Below are 14,309 nucleotides of genomic sequence, written 5' to 3' on the forward strand. Positions count from 1 at the left end.
AGTCAGCTGGCTGATATGCTCACAAAGGCAGTTTCAGGGAAGGTGTTTCATGGTATAATTGACAAGTTGGGCATGATAGATATCTATGCACCAACTTGAGGGGGAGTGTCTGCATGAGCTGTATGATTATTAGATTGATTCTGTAATTAATCCTAGAAATCTGGTTAGTTGACAATCTGGTATATAAATGTAGAAACAATATGTATAAATGTAGAAACAATCTGTTTCCCTAATTTAGGACCTAATTTTAGGATATAATTATTTCTATATATTGCCTCTGTTTTAGAGGAAATAATATATTTTTGAAACTTTTCTGCGGAAACTCTATTGTGTGACAGTAACTTTCATTGAACATTAGTTTTTATTATGTAGATGTCTAAAAACTATATATGCATAGAATAATTATACGATATAAATTAAGGACAAATTATCCTTTCTAGATATTCTTTAATCCACATTTTTTTTTTCAAATATTAATCCAACAAAACTAAAATTTTATACACACTAATTTTAATCACAATTTAACCTTCATCACACTTTATATAAGTTATTATAATATAATACATTACTTATTGGCCCACTCCCATAAAAATTATAGAATATATTTTTCTCATCTCAAATTAATATTTAATTTTTGTAAATTTGTAACTTTTGATTACTTTGCAACTTACATAAAGTATAGCAAAATGCTATCAATTTCCTTAATTAAAAAAATTAACTCCAAAACAAACTCAATTCCAAGACCCAAATTCAAGGCATACACTTCAGACTTAGCAATTTGTGTTATTAGATCTTATTTGTATTAACTTAGTTTCGTTTTTAGGTCAAAATCCCCTAATCTTAATCAAATCCAAAATAGAATCAAGTTAAAATTTTCTAACTTTTTCTTGATCTAAAAAGTTTTTAGTTAATCTGATACAATCCAAACTGATGTAAACTATATGTAATGAGTCATATTGTTTCAAAACACATGTAATGATACGATTTGTTACATTTTTTAAATTTATAAAATATCTTTAAAATTATTGATTTAGAGGAGCATAGGTTCAGTGTTATGCTCCTAAATTTAGTGCTTTTTAGGCAAATTAACCATGGAGACCTTGCCCGGGAGTTTTGGTATAGGCTACACAAAGTGGACATCTAATTTAGCCTGTTAGAGTTTGTGATGAGCATCGGACTGAGGTTTAATTAACAGACTGATATAAAACATATGTGTCAATTTTAAAAGCTAGCTGATTGAAGAGAAGATATTTCCCCAATTATAGTTCAGTTTCTTATGAAAATTTGCATTTTGTTTTTTAGGCAGAAACACGGGGTGCCAACAATGAGGATGTTGTTTGGTTGTCCTATGTTTTCTTCCCAATGGGCTCATGAGGCAAATAGTAGAAAGGCGGATCTAGACCTCCTCATTTTAGTAGATGAGTTTAATGCTTTCAACCGTTACCTAAGTGATGCATGGTTTGGAACCTAATGATTGATTCGTTGAGATAGGCAGTACATTGCCCGTCGAACTAATTTACTATTTTGATTTTGTTCAAATTAATTAAATTGTTCCTATACTGTTAACTTTGTTTTCTCTTTTTTTTTAATTAGATCGTTATCCTGATGAATACACTTGTGATTACGGTTCTTCATAAAAAAATTATTTTCCTCGTTCTCAAAATAATCAAAAGGATTGAATTTATTTCATCTTGAATCTATTTTAATATGAATAAAAATATGAGGTATAATAATAGATAAAATATTGAAAAGAAATAAAAATAAATTAATTTGAAAATTTGAGAATTGATTGAGAAAGTTTAAAACTTAAGAATTGATATAGACAAATTGAGATTAAGAGAGTTGAGAGTGAGAGAATTGTGATTATGAATTAGGGGAGAGGGTATTTTTTTATTTTTTTTAATTATATAAAGTTTATGGGCCACATCGACCGACTAATGGTCCAGCCCAAACACCCTAGCATGGCTTGCATAACCCACAAAAATGCGGGTCATGCTCATACAAGTTGTGCTTTTTAAGAGCAGATCAAACTGGATTACTACTAAGTCTAGCCCTTTGGACATATTTATCCATGTTTCCGAGAGATTTTGGAGAATAGATTAATTACAGTAGGTTGAATAATAATCTCTGATGCCAATTATTACCAACAAATGAATCATTAAGCACACTTGATTTCATATAATAAAATAGATGGCAAAAACTGAAGCGTGGGCTGAGGTGGGGGAGTTCATAGGTCAAAACTCGGCCATTGATGATAGGTGAGAACAATGATGATTACTGATGTTCAATATACTAAATTTCCAACCTATGCAAATAAGTAAAGCAAAACAATGACAGAAGGCTTGGTTGGAAAGCTACAATAAAAGATCATCAGAGCCCCACAACTGAATGCCTTTTTCCCCATTTGAATGGCCGAATCCAGCACCGGCATCCGGGCAGTTCTTTCCCTCCGCCCATCCCCACAAAAAATGAAAATAAGTGACTTTCTTTTTATAAATATTATCGGTAGAATCTCCTAATTCTCTTTTTTCATCACATTGATTTGACTATTGCCCTGTAGGGGTCACATTATTTAGTATTTATAACATCTTAATCTAATAGAATAACCTACTTATTAAAAAATTATCATTGTTTACGCTTAAAAACATACAAATCCAACACTTTTTTTGTGTTTTATCAATATAAAATTTGCTTAGAAATGTAACATTCATCTTTCTTACAGAACTCAGCTTAGGAATGTCACATTCATCCCTTTACTAGATTAAACATCAACCTCACAATCACTCAAAATAACATGCAAAAGTCTAACCCACTATTAAGTTTAGCAAAGTTTCCGCTTTGTAACTCAAAATGTGTAAAATTCATAAGTTATTTAACTATTCTTATCTTAACACCTTTAAACGATATGAGATATACATAAAAATTCATCATCTCACCTATACTTTGTAAATATAGGATTTGTATGTCATAATATTTATCAAGTAATATGTCCTTTGATAAAACGTGAGTTCCATCCATGCCATACATGTAATCATCCGTATCTATTGACAACTATTTGTCTCTAATTAAAAAATCCTCCACTGAAACACAAGCAAACTTTTTAAATTTAGAACTGAAAGCATGAAGCTTTTTAATTCAGAAACTGAGCTACTATGATCTGCATCACGATAAAGTATTCCTGATACCTGGCAGTGAGGGTCAGTTGGAGCCCTTTAGTTGGGGGGTTTCAACTGGATCCAAGTCAACATTCTATGTGTATTGAGCATAAAGTTTCCATAAATTGGTGGGGGCGGGAGATGAGCGATTGCCACTGCCTTTTGCTTTTGAGTTAATCACCACCTGTATTTCCCCTGTTTTTGATTTCTTTTTTCAACATTTTCTTTCTGCTTTCAATCCACCTCCTCCATTTGCAATTGCAACAACACTTTCGCACCTTTCCTATAACACAACTTCATCATCTGTTGCTGCTTCAGAACTTTGATGTTCATCTAACTTTCAGCTATGGTAAAGTTTTGCAGATTGGTTTATGTCTCCCATTTTTTGGTTCATTGGCACTCTTCATTTCCGAGGAATAGGGTAAGCACTAAAAATGTCTTTATTGTGTGTGTGTGTGTGTGTTTTTTTTTTTTTTCTCCAGGGAAGCCCTGTGAACATCATAGTTGGATCGCATGCTTGGGCTGAAGATCCTGAGGTTGCATGGATTGACAGTGAAGTAAAAGAAATCAACGGCAGAGAGGCCACCCTAATTACTTCAAATGGGAAAACTGTAAGCTACTGTTGCCTCCCATTATATCGGAAACACACCTTCATCTTCATCATACAATTTTTTTTCTTGGATCCTACAAGGTTTTTTTAATTGGAAAACACCTTTATGATTACCAAATTTCATTAAATGGCAATAAGATTTCTTACTGTTTCTAGTTTTAAGATGCCCCCCCACGAAAGGCCTAGTGAGGAACAGTCTTATTTATTGACATCTCTCAGAAGCTTCATTTTATACAAATGAACTGAAAGTGCATTTTTTCATCTCTATTCCAGATAGTTGCTGATATTGCAAGTATATATCCAAAAGACACAGAAGCACCACCAGCAGGAGTTGATGACATGACCAAGTTAGCTTACCTCCATGAACCAGGAGTGCTACACAATCTTGCTTGTCGATTTTCTCTGAATGAGATATATGTGAGTCATATATACACAATATTTACAGTGAATTATGTAATAAATACTCAAGCTAAAAAACATGGATGTGCAAATAACAACAATTCCATTGATTACCTTGATATGAACAGACTTATACAGGAAACATTCTAATAGCAGTGAATCCTTTCCGGAGACTGCCACACTTGTATGACATCCATATGATGGAGCAATATAAAGGAGCTGCTTTTGGAGAGCTGAGTCCACATCTGTTTGCTGTTGCAGACACCTGTTACCGGTACATTTACTATGAAAAAAGACTGAAGTAGCAGGAAAACTATTATCAACTTCACATTTATATAAATTAAAGGTAATCCAAAATTCCGTTCAGGGCAATGAAAAATGAACAGGGAAGTCAATCCATTTTGGTAAGCGGAGAGAGTGGAGCTGGTAAAACAGAGACAACAAAAATGCTTATGAGGTACCTTGCATTCATGGGGGGAAGATCTAGTACTGAAGGAAGAACAGTAGAACAACAAGTTTTGGAAGTAAGTACAACTGTTGCCAAATTTGTACATCAGAATGTTGAAATGATTGAAAAGAAGACCTTTTTTTTTCTTTCTACAGTCAAATCCTGTATTGGAAGCATTTGGGAATGCCAAAACTGTTAAGAACAACAATTCCAGGTAAAATTTTTTTCACTCTTTCTTAAAAGTAATTTATCCTTCTTCGTAGTTGAACTTACAGTATTGATTGGTTTTCTCAGCCGTTTTGGAAAATTTGTTGAAATTCAATTTGATAAGCAAGGGAAGATTTCTGGAGCTGCAGTACGAACTTATCTTCTTGAAAGATCACGGGTTTGTCAGGTCTCAGACCCAGAAAGAAACTACCATTGCTTTTACATGCTCTGCGCAGCACCACCAGAGGTGACTACATTGTCTATCACAGCTACCAAGCCACACACTGTAGCTACATTAGCTAACAAATGTCCCTTTCTCAGGATGTCAAGAAATTCAAGTTAGGGGACCCAAGAACATTTCGTTATCTAAACCAGTCAAACTGCTATGAAGTAGCTAATGTAGATGATGCAAGAGAGTATTTGGAGACCAGAAATGCAATGGATATTGTGGGCATAAGTCAAGAAGAGCAGGTGCAGGACATTGACATCAGCTTAAACGAAAATCAATCAATCACAGTTTCCTGTGTTTCCAACTAATAGATGGATGTTTACCTTTACAGGATGCAATATTTCGAGTTGTAGCTGCGATCCTCCATTTGGGAAACATTGATTTCACTAAAGGAAAGGAAGTTGATTCCTCCAGACTTAAAGATGAAAAATCGCAATACCATCTTCAAACAGCAGCCGAGCTCCTCATGTAAGAATTTATTTCTCTGTTCTTGTTTGGGCCTGGTATAATTTCTAAGATGCCTGTCGGTTGTCTCTGAATGTCGATTCATTCAGGTGCAATGAGAAGGCACTAGAGGACTCACTTTGCAAGCGTGTCATAGTGACTCCTGATGGTAACATCACAAAACCACTGGACCCAGATTCTGCAGCACTTAGTCGAGATGCCCTAGCCAAGACTGTTTACTCCAGGCTATTCGACTGGTAAGCAAATTATACACAATATTCAAACAAACACTTGCATTCAATGATGTCATCACATGAACCTGAAGAGATAACAATACCAACTTCTGGATCTCAGTCTGTTTTCTTAACATGAATTAAATGATACAGAAATAACTGAATAAAGATACAACTTTCAATACTTGCAACAGGATTGTTGAAAAGATAAACATTTCAATAGGGCAAGATCCAAATGCAGCGAGCTTAATTGGAGTCCTTGACATTTATGGCTTTGAAAGCTTCAAGATCAACAGGTATGTCATAGTAGATAACAGTTTTATCAATAAAAATCTGAGCATCTTAGCTTAAAATCTAATAAAAATGTATAATTGGTAGTTTTGAGCAGCTATGTATCAACCTGACAAATGAGAAATTGCAACAACACTTTAATCAGGTAAGAGGAGCATAAAGTTTCTATGTATGCCTTCAACATTAAGTATTATGAGCACTCCATTCTGTGCAGCATGTATTCAAGATGGAGCAAGAAGAGTACACAAGGGAGGAAATTAACTGGAGCTACGTAGAATTCGTTGATAACCAGGATGTTCTGGATCTTATTGAGAAGGTATTATCTTGTATAAGATCACTGAATTCCTAATTAACATGTCAAAAGCTTCAATAGTATATATAAAATATTAAGAAATGGTTGCACGTCCTTTCAAGCAGAAACCTGGGGGTATAATTGCACTACTTGATGAAGCCTGGTACGTATTCTATGTACTTATCATTATACATACAAGAAAAAGACAAACTCATGCCATCATAATCTGGTTGAGCTTTAAAATGGAAGTGCAAGCCCTGGATAGCACATCGGGATGTGCTAGCAGGAAACAGAAGTAATTGAAACAAACATACTAAATGCAAGAATTACAGCATGAGTTCAATTCATCTGCAGTATGTTTCCCAAGTCAACCCATGAGACATTTGCACAGAAGATGTATCAAACATATAAAGGACACAAGCGTTTCAGCAAGCCAAAACTTGCTCGAACAGACTTTACAATCAATCATTATGCTGGAGATGTAAGAAATATGCAAAATCCTATCCTTGATCATTTAGCTAAATGAATTAAATTTGCAGGCTTCTCATTGTATGAACTTTTTCCAAACAGGTCACATACCAAGCTGATCAATTCCTTGATAAAAACAAGGACTATGTTGTAGCTGAACATCAGGCTCTATTAAATGCTTCCAATTGCAGTTTTGTTGCTAACCTTTTCCCTCCATTACCAGAGGAGACATCAAAGCAATCCAAGTTTTCTTCCATTGGTACCCGTTTCAAGGTAGCCATGTTCCCAGAGTATTCCCTGTAATTTAGAGAACATAAAGTTCCTGATTTCCTTATAAATAAATCAATTTAACTTTCAGCAACAACTACAAGCTTTAATGGAAACACTGAACACAACAGAGCCACATTACATCAGATGTGTAAAGCCAAATGCCATTCTGAAGCCTGGAATCTTTGAAAACTTCAATGTCCTAAACCAGTTAAGATGTGGGGTAAGTTAAGTTTTTCCACCACCAAAGACTACACAGCACTTTCAAACTAATTAAGTAGTCTTTTCCAACTCACTGCATTTCTTCATGCCAGGGTGTACTGGAGGCAATTAGGATAAGTTGTGCCGGGTATCCTACAAAAAGAACGTTTGGTGAGTTCATTGACCGTTTTGGAATGCTGGCACCAGAAATTGTAGATGGGTATGACTTCTAGAAACTTATGAATCTTCTTCCTTTCAACTATTTATTGGACAATATAACCTATGTCAATGGTGGAATGAGCATTGGCCATTTATTTATTTATGTTTAGCTACCTTATCTGTATCCACTTCCTGAATGCAACATTGCCTTAATTCTTGAACATATGGTATCAATATAAATCTATCTTCTTTGTTTTCAATTCCAGCAAAGAGAATAACAAATTACTTGTCTTTCTGGACAGATCTGATGAAAAAACAGCATGTGTTGCAATATGTGAGAAGATGGGCATGAAAGGCTATCAGGTACACTAAACATAATATTATCAATACGATATTGTAATAAAATTACATCCCTATCAATATAATTCAAGGAAAAAACTGGCAACTTTCCTCCATAATGACATTTCAGATTGGGAAAGCGAAGGTGTTTCTCAGGGCTGGTCAGATGGCTGAGTTAGATGCACGGAGGACTGAAGTTTTGGCCAGTGCTGCTAAACAAATTCAGAGGACAATCCGGACACATCTGACTAGGAAAGAATTTATTGCACTAAGGAGAGCTACAATTTCTATGCAAAAGCATTGGAGAGGTTATCCCCTCTCCCTGGATAATTCTATACTGTAAAATATAAATCAGATGTACCTGTTGAAGATGGCACTGGATATTATAAGCAATCTGGCCTAACAAAGAACCAAAACAAACTCCCATTTAATGCACCAAATCAGCCAACCTATCTTAAATGAACTAATGAATGTTGTGCACTTAGTTCAGCAGATCAAAGTTAGTAACAAGTATCACATCAACTGGCTTCAGTGTGATCTTAGTTCTAAGTGGAAACATGACTTCAATGCCACCGTAAATGATTGGAAACTATCTCTTTTGTCTTGATTGCTTCTTCCTTATCCCTATACAGCACAACTTGCAAGAAGGTTGTATGAAGAAATGAGAAGGGAAGCAGCCACAAAGCACATCCAGAAACATGTACGTGCTCACACAGCCAGGAGATCCTACACAAACTTACAGGCCTCAGCAATAGTCATTCAAACTGGGTTACGAGCAATGGCAGCCCGGAATATATACAAACACAAAAGAAGAACTAAGGCCACAACCATAATCCAGGTTATAAATTCTTTGGTTGGTATATTTCTTTAGGATATTCAGTTGAAATGATAAATATACCAATCTGAAACTTAATTTTTTGTTTTTTCAAAAGGTTGGGAATAATGAAAGGTAACGAATTACCAAAATGAATGAAGCAAAACCTATTGATTTAAAAAGTAATGGCAATAGGATCGTGTGAATGCTGAGTATTTAAAGGATACATAAAACATCGTTTGTCATACGGAAATCAAATTATTATCACATTCTCAAGAGAAGGAACTATATAAGTCTTGCAAATTATAAGATTAATTCTCAATCAAGAATGTCATGATTTAGAATTTTATCAATCTCTGTTCTAACAGACTGAATGGCGAAGATTTCAAGCTCTTTCTGCTTACAAACAGCAGAAAAAAGCAACGATTACTCTTCAAAGTCTTTGGAGAGCAAAAGTGGCAAGGAAAGAGCTCCGAAAGCTTAGGATGGTGAGCTTCTCTATAAAATATAACTTGAAGCTCTACATTGTGTGCCTAGTCTCGGTATCTGTATGAGTAGATTAATAAAAAGTTAATACACACTAATATAAATAAATTACTTTGTAGGCTGCAAGAGAAACAGGGGCACTTAAGGAGGCTAAGGACAAGCTAGAAAAGCGAGTTGAAGAGCTTACATGGCGACTAGAATTCGAAAAGCACTTGAGGGTATGTTGATCTTGAACTAAACTATTCCATCCAAACAGCTGAAGTTGATCTTGTAATTAACTTTAGATCAGTCAGCAATTTATTATTTCTTTGTTTTTGAGTTGGTGCACTAATGCCATGGGAAAAATTTCCCTTGTAGATCGATATTGAAGAAGCAAAAGGCCAAGAAATCATCAAGTTACAAAATGCTTTAAAAGAAATGCAAGAGCAGCTGGATGAAGCCCGTGCTGCAGTCATCTGGGAGAAGGAAGCAGCAAAACAAGCCATTGAACAAGCTCCACCAGTAATTAAGGAGGTGCCTGTGGTGGACAACAGTAAGATAGAGTTGTTAGAAAATCAGAATGGAAAATTGGAGGTAAATTTATCTTCTAATATGTTTTAGATGGAAAAGCATAGATATACACTCATACCTGGACTAACAATATATAATCTTGAATGTGTAGGCTGAGCTAAGCGAGCTAAAAAAAAAAATTATAGAATTTGAAAAGCATTACTCTGAAGTAGAAGAAGAAAGTAAAGCAAGGCTTAGGGAAGCAGAAGAAGCTGAGTTAAAAACCACCTTACTTCAAGAGACTATGGAAAGGTAGCCAACAAAAAATATTTCACGCATGCATCCTCAAGATAATCAGCAAGACTAACTCTCACTAATAATTCACAGATTAGAATTAAATTTGTCCAACCTTGAATCAGAGAATCAGGTTCTACGCCAACAAGCTTTGGCAGCATCAACAAATGAGGAACTCTCTGAAGAACTGAGAAAGTAAGATTCTATTTCCTTGGTCAAAAATTTAAAAAAACAAAATAGATAAGTTTAATGTTATCCCTTTATCCTTACAGTTCACCTGTCGAGAAAACAAGCAGACTTAATCTACTTCAGTGCATGTTAAATGTTATGAAGCACTGATATTATAATTAGAAAATTATGAATATACTATGGTTATGCATGATTTGACAATTCTTGAAAAATAAAACAGAGAATGATTAGGATATCTTTTTTAGTCATCAAATTTTGTTTTTTCTTCTCAATTTCCATATATATATGTGTGTGTGTGTGTGTGTGTGTGTGTTATATGTTCCAGATTTCACACATACTGGAGAGTATTGGATTTAACACAGACAAGATACAGTTATATATAAAGTAAAAATATGCTTAACTATGTCAATTGATGAAAGAAAAACCAGTCTTTCATCAATTGAATAGACTAGTCAGGGGGGCTTCTAAATGATGAGAACTAGACATTTACAAACAAGCAATATTTATTAGCTTCAGTGAATGTTGAACAAGGAAATAATTTCACGAATGCTGAAAAAATAAAAGCTGAAGTGATTGCTATCCACAGTTCAACCATTTAGATGAGACATTTCAGGTTGCTTGTAAATCTCAAAACTATCAACTAACTGTTTACACTATGGCATACATGAACATGTATTTTTTTTACCAGTCTCAGGAGTAAGATTGGTGATTTGGAATCAGGGAATGAATTACTCCGTAATAAGGCAGCTATTTCCGAGCAGATAGCAACACCTGAAAGAGTACAGCCACATGCCAAGGTACAATGCTCTAGAGTCTATTTTGCCTTCTCATTTTTCAGTATAACAACTTCAAGCGCTGTACTGACTTTCTGTGGTGATGCAGAACTTTGGTAATGGACAACAGACAGAAGATCTTCAAACAACAAAAGTACCAATTTCTCAACTATGTTAACTTCAAGAATAGACCAATAATAAAAGTTTTTAGTCACATGATATTTTTCAGCTAATAGGCTAATTCTTATTTTCAGGAGTCTAGTTCTCTTGTCCCTATCCTTACCAAGCAAAAATCTCTAAGCGAGAAGCAGCAGGTATGATATTGAAAGCTGAAACTCTTGGCAGAGAGAAAGCAATTCAAAGTCATAGATATTACTTCTCATTTATATTAAGCATTAAGAAGTAAATTCTACATGTTTTATCTTATAAACAGGAAAACCATGATGCACTTATCAAATGTCTCACCGAAGAAAAGACATTTGACAAGAACAGACCTGTTGCTGCATGTATCGTGTACAAATCACTTCTTCAGTGGAGATCCTTTGAGGCTGACAGGACAAATATATTTGATAGGATCATCCATACAATCCGATTGTCTATAGAAGTGATGCCCTTCAATTCAATTCAGAAATATTAATCTTACCTAACTGAAACTCGATAAAATTTTGTCATATTTGAGTTTTCTATTAGATAATCTTATAATATACTTATACGTATGAATCTATCTTATATATCTGATCCTTGTAGAGTGAAGAGAGCACCTGTGATCTAGCGTACTGGCTGTCAACAACTTCAACCCTTATGGTTCTTGTACAAAGTACACTCAGAGCAAACAACAAGCATAATGTAGCATCACGTCGTAACTGGGCCTCTCCCACTATATTTGGAAGGATGTCACAAGTAAGCTTGAACAACCGGTTCATTTGTATATTTGAATTCATGGGAAAGTTATATATCTTGAATAAATTATACCAGGGATCGCATTCATCCTCAATGGGCTCTGGAATTTTGAATGGATATAGTGGCATGGTGAGACAAACAAATGGGCAATCAAAAGTGGATGCTAAGTTTCCAGCTTTACTTTTTAAGCAACATTTAACAGCATGTGTTGAGAAAGTCTATGGGATGATCCGTGATGCTCTGAAGAAAGAGATTAGCCCATTCCTAAATCTGTGCATTCAGGTGAGTAGCTTCAACAAGCATGAACTTTAAATCATGTCAAAACAACCAATGTGACGCTTAAAGTAATTTTTATATTGCCATTAACAGGCACCAAGATCTGCAAGGACGAGACCAATTAGAGTGTCATCTAGAAATATTCATTCAACTATAGTCGCGAAACAACAAGCATCAAACATTCACTGGCAAAACATAGTCAAGAAACTAGATGATACCCTGAATATATTATCTGTAAACCATGTAAGCCTGAACATAGGTTTTAATCTGGTCTTGTTAAGTTTAGACCAGCATAATTGCGATTCCACAGTTATATAACCAACTTTGGGTGATTTTCAGGTCCCTGTGATGATCATAAGCAAAATGTTTAGTCAGGTTTTCTCATACATAAATGTACAGCTCTTTAATAGGTAAGTACTATATAAATTACAGTTCACATAGCAAGCTTTCTATAACAAACAAGTTTTCTTCACTGCAAGTAACCATTATAATATCTGAAATGATGGTATGGCAGCTTACTGCTTCGACGCGAATGCTGCTCATTCAGCAATGGGGAATATGTTAAATTAGGTTTGCAGGAACTGGAACAATGGTGCCTGAAAGGAACACAACAGGTACGCTAAACTGTTCTAAGTATAATGAATTCCAAAAAAGAAATGAAAAGGGACCAAAAAAGCTAAGTTGTTCTTTATATGACAGTTAGCTGGAACTTCATGGGATGAGCTCCAACATATAAGGCAAGCTGTAGGATTTCTGGTACATTTCTGGATCCCTGATCACTAAACATCTGTTTTGAGTGAGGATCCTTCATTATTTATATTTACCTCATCTTTGCAGGTTTTGCATCAAAAAGCTCAGAAATCTTTGAATGAGATTACACAGGACCTCTGTCCGGTAATACACTCTCCTACAGTAAATTAGGCTAAAAAGAATATGGAAGCATGTTAACTAGTAGTTGATATCAATTTAGGAAAATTCTACAAAGCTTTCTAAGACTGTAGAGGAAAATATATTACAAGAAAAAACTACATTTCAAGCTTAATTTTTCCAATATATGGTAGTGAATAGAATATAGAAAGAATAATATACATCTGTCAATATAGCTACTTTATTCAGTTGAATTAAGTTTCTACAAGAGTAATGAGGACACAAAATTTCCTTAATTATTTACCTTTCAGATTATATTTCACAACTGAGAAGAGCAAAAAGAAAATGATGATGGTTGAACTTCTGTTCTGTCAATATCTAACTTCTCTTTACTTGGTTTATCAGATATTGAGCCTCCCACAAATATATCGCATTGGAACTATGCTTTGGGATGACAAATATGGAACCCAAGGACTATCTCCAGAGGTAAGTATTATTCCTTACTTGAACCTCTTAATTAAGTTTGCACTTTTAAGTAAATGATAATGGAAAATATTGAGAGACCCACTTCCAGCAATTACTCTTTAGAAACTGTACCTGCTGCATCTAAAACATCCCCACCATTAATTTCCTCTACATAGACAACCTCCTTATGACCGAAGTCTCCTTGCATTGATTTAATTTACGACTAGACTTGTGTTTTATTACCTCTTTCAAAGAAAATTGTGCCTATTATGGTTGATAATATTAGGAACCATGAATATATTGCAAAAATTTATGAGCATGTCAACCTTAAACAATATTGCTGCATCCAGAATATCATAATTTTGTGCCTTATTTTCGACTGTATATCCTTTCTGGCATCAGGTGATAGGCAGGATGAGAGTACTAATGGCAGAAGAATCGATTACTATGCCCAACAATTCATTCTTGCTTGACGTTGACTCAAGGTAATACTAAAATTTCAAAGTTTGATGAAATTTCCAGCAAAGAGAAATATGAGACTAACGGATTATCAAAAATTTCAGTATACCTTTCACAATGGAAGAAATATATCAATCATTGAATGAAATAAGAGTATCTGATGTGGAGCCACCGCAGCTACTCCGCCAAAGATCAGAGTTCCATTTCCTGCTTCAAACAACAGAATGAGCTCAAGGATCCTCTCTGTCACATCCATAATCGACAACTAAAATAGAGGCAGGGAAGAATTAATTCCATTTTATTTATTTATTCATTATTTATTTTCCAAGTGATGGACTCCTCAAGCGTGTTGTAGTAAATTGCCTTGCCCATTGGATTGATATTGATTAAGGTTCCCAGAGGTAAAAATTGGAAACATAACAAACAAATAAGGCCAAGTGACTATTTCCGACCAAGGTTTAGTGTAAACCCAATTTTCTAACTGTTAATTATTAAAAATTTAAATATTCATTTGTCTGATCAGTTTTATTGTTATTATTAATGATAAAATTATTA

General features: G+C 34.7%; 1 protein-coding gene and 2 long non-coding RNA genes across 21 annotated transcripts; 1 reads left to right on the forward strand and 2 right to left on the reverse strand.

Annotated features, from left to right (window-relative positions):
* Positions 1-2,913: 2,913 nt before the first annotated feature.
* LOC123196263 lies at positions 2,914-14,000 on the reverse strand. 17 transcript variants are annotated; one of them, XR_006497661.1, is made up of 11 exons: positions 13,864-14,000; positions 9,671-10,012; positions 9,230-9,559; positions 8,104-9,102; positions 7,340-7,397; positions 7,186-7,245; positions 6,888-7,073; positions 4,886-5,811; positions 4,626-4,774; positions 4,279-4,429; positions 2,914-4,167 (listed from the first exon to the last, which is right to left on the reverse strand). It is a non-coding gene; the product is annotated as an uncharacterized LOC123196263 (long non-coding RNA). The 17 variants fall into 17 exon arrangements; XR_006497659.1 differs by having other exon boundaries at positions 7,578-9,102; XR_006497664.1 differs by having other exon boundaries at positions 7,186-9,102; positions 9,671-9,718; positions 9,941-10,012.
* On the forward strand, positions 3,371-14,082 carry LOC123196262 (myosin-12). Its single transcript, XM_044610219.1, has 40 exons — positions 3,371-3,504; positions 3,638-3,766; positions 4,039-4,182; positions 4,293-4,438; positions 4,532-4,688; positions 4,768-4,826; positions 4,907-5,066; positions 5,141-5,290; positions 5,380-5,516; positions 5,603-5,749; positions 5,920-6,021; positions 6,104-6,161; positions 6,231-6,332; positions 6,434-6,471; positions 6,663-6,789; positions 6,879-7,049; positions 7,135-7,266; positions 7,358-7,464; positions 7,706-7,766; positions 7,873-8,050; positions 8,375-8,580; positions 8,925-9,044; positions 9,162-9,260; positions 9,400-9,615; positions 9,704-9,843; positions 9,919-10,020; positions 10,703-10,811; positions 10,897-10,941; positions 11,042-11,101; positions 11,221-11,391; positions 11,535-11,687; positions 11,763-11,969; positions 12,057-12,206; positions 12,303-12,373; positions 12,478-12,577; positions 12,663-12,719; positions 12,801-12,857; positions 13,236-13,316; positions 13,698-13,780; positions 13,859-14,082. The coding sequence occupies exons 1-40, from the start codon at positions 3,502-3,504 to the stop codon at positions 13,980-13,982; spliced, it is 4,659 nt and encodes a 1,552-aa protein (XP_044466154.1). The 5' UTR covers positions 3,371-3,501; the 3' UTR covers positions 13,983-14,082.
* Positions 10,500-13,370, reverse strand: LOC123196265. 3 transcript variants are annotated; one of them, XR_006497673.1, is made up of 4 exons: positions 13,135-13,370; positions 12,483-12,559; positions 11,549-12,306; positions 10,500-11,399 (listed from the first exon to the last, which is right to left on the reverse strand). It is a non-coding gene; the product is annotated as an uncharacterized LOC123196265 (long non-coding RNA). The 3 variants fall into 3 exon arrangements; XR_006497672.1 differs by lacking the exon at positions 12,483-12,559; XR_006497671.1 differs by lacking the exon at positions 13,135-13,370 and having other exon boundaries at positions 12,483-12,615.
* Positions 14,083-14,309: the final 227 nt, after the last annotated feature.

This window comes from Mangifera indica, chromosome 14 (genome assembly GCF_011075055.1).
Source record: "Mangifera indica cultivar Alphonso chromosome 14, CATAS_Mindica_2.1, whole genome shotgun sequence".
In the NCBI taxonomy this organism is placed as follows: Eukaryota; Viridiplantae; Streptophyta; class Magnoliopsida; order Sapindales; family Anacardiaceae; genus Mangifera; species Mangifera indica.

Bases quoted from the DNA above. Each gene is read 5' to 3' on its own strand.
- LOC123196262 (XM_044610219.1), top strand. The intron at 9,045-9,161 runs GTGAGCTTCTCT...ATTACTTTGTAG, and splicing joins AGCTCCGAAAGCTTAGGATG to GCTGCAAGAGAAACAGGGGC. The intron at 13,317-13,697 runs GTAAGTATTATT...TTCTGGCATCAG, and splicing joins CCCAAGGACTATCTCCAGAG to GTGATAGGCAGGATGAGAGT.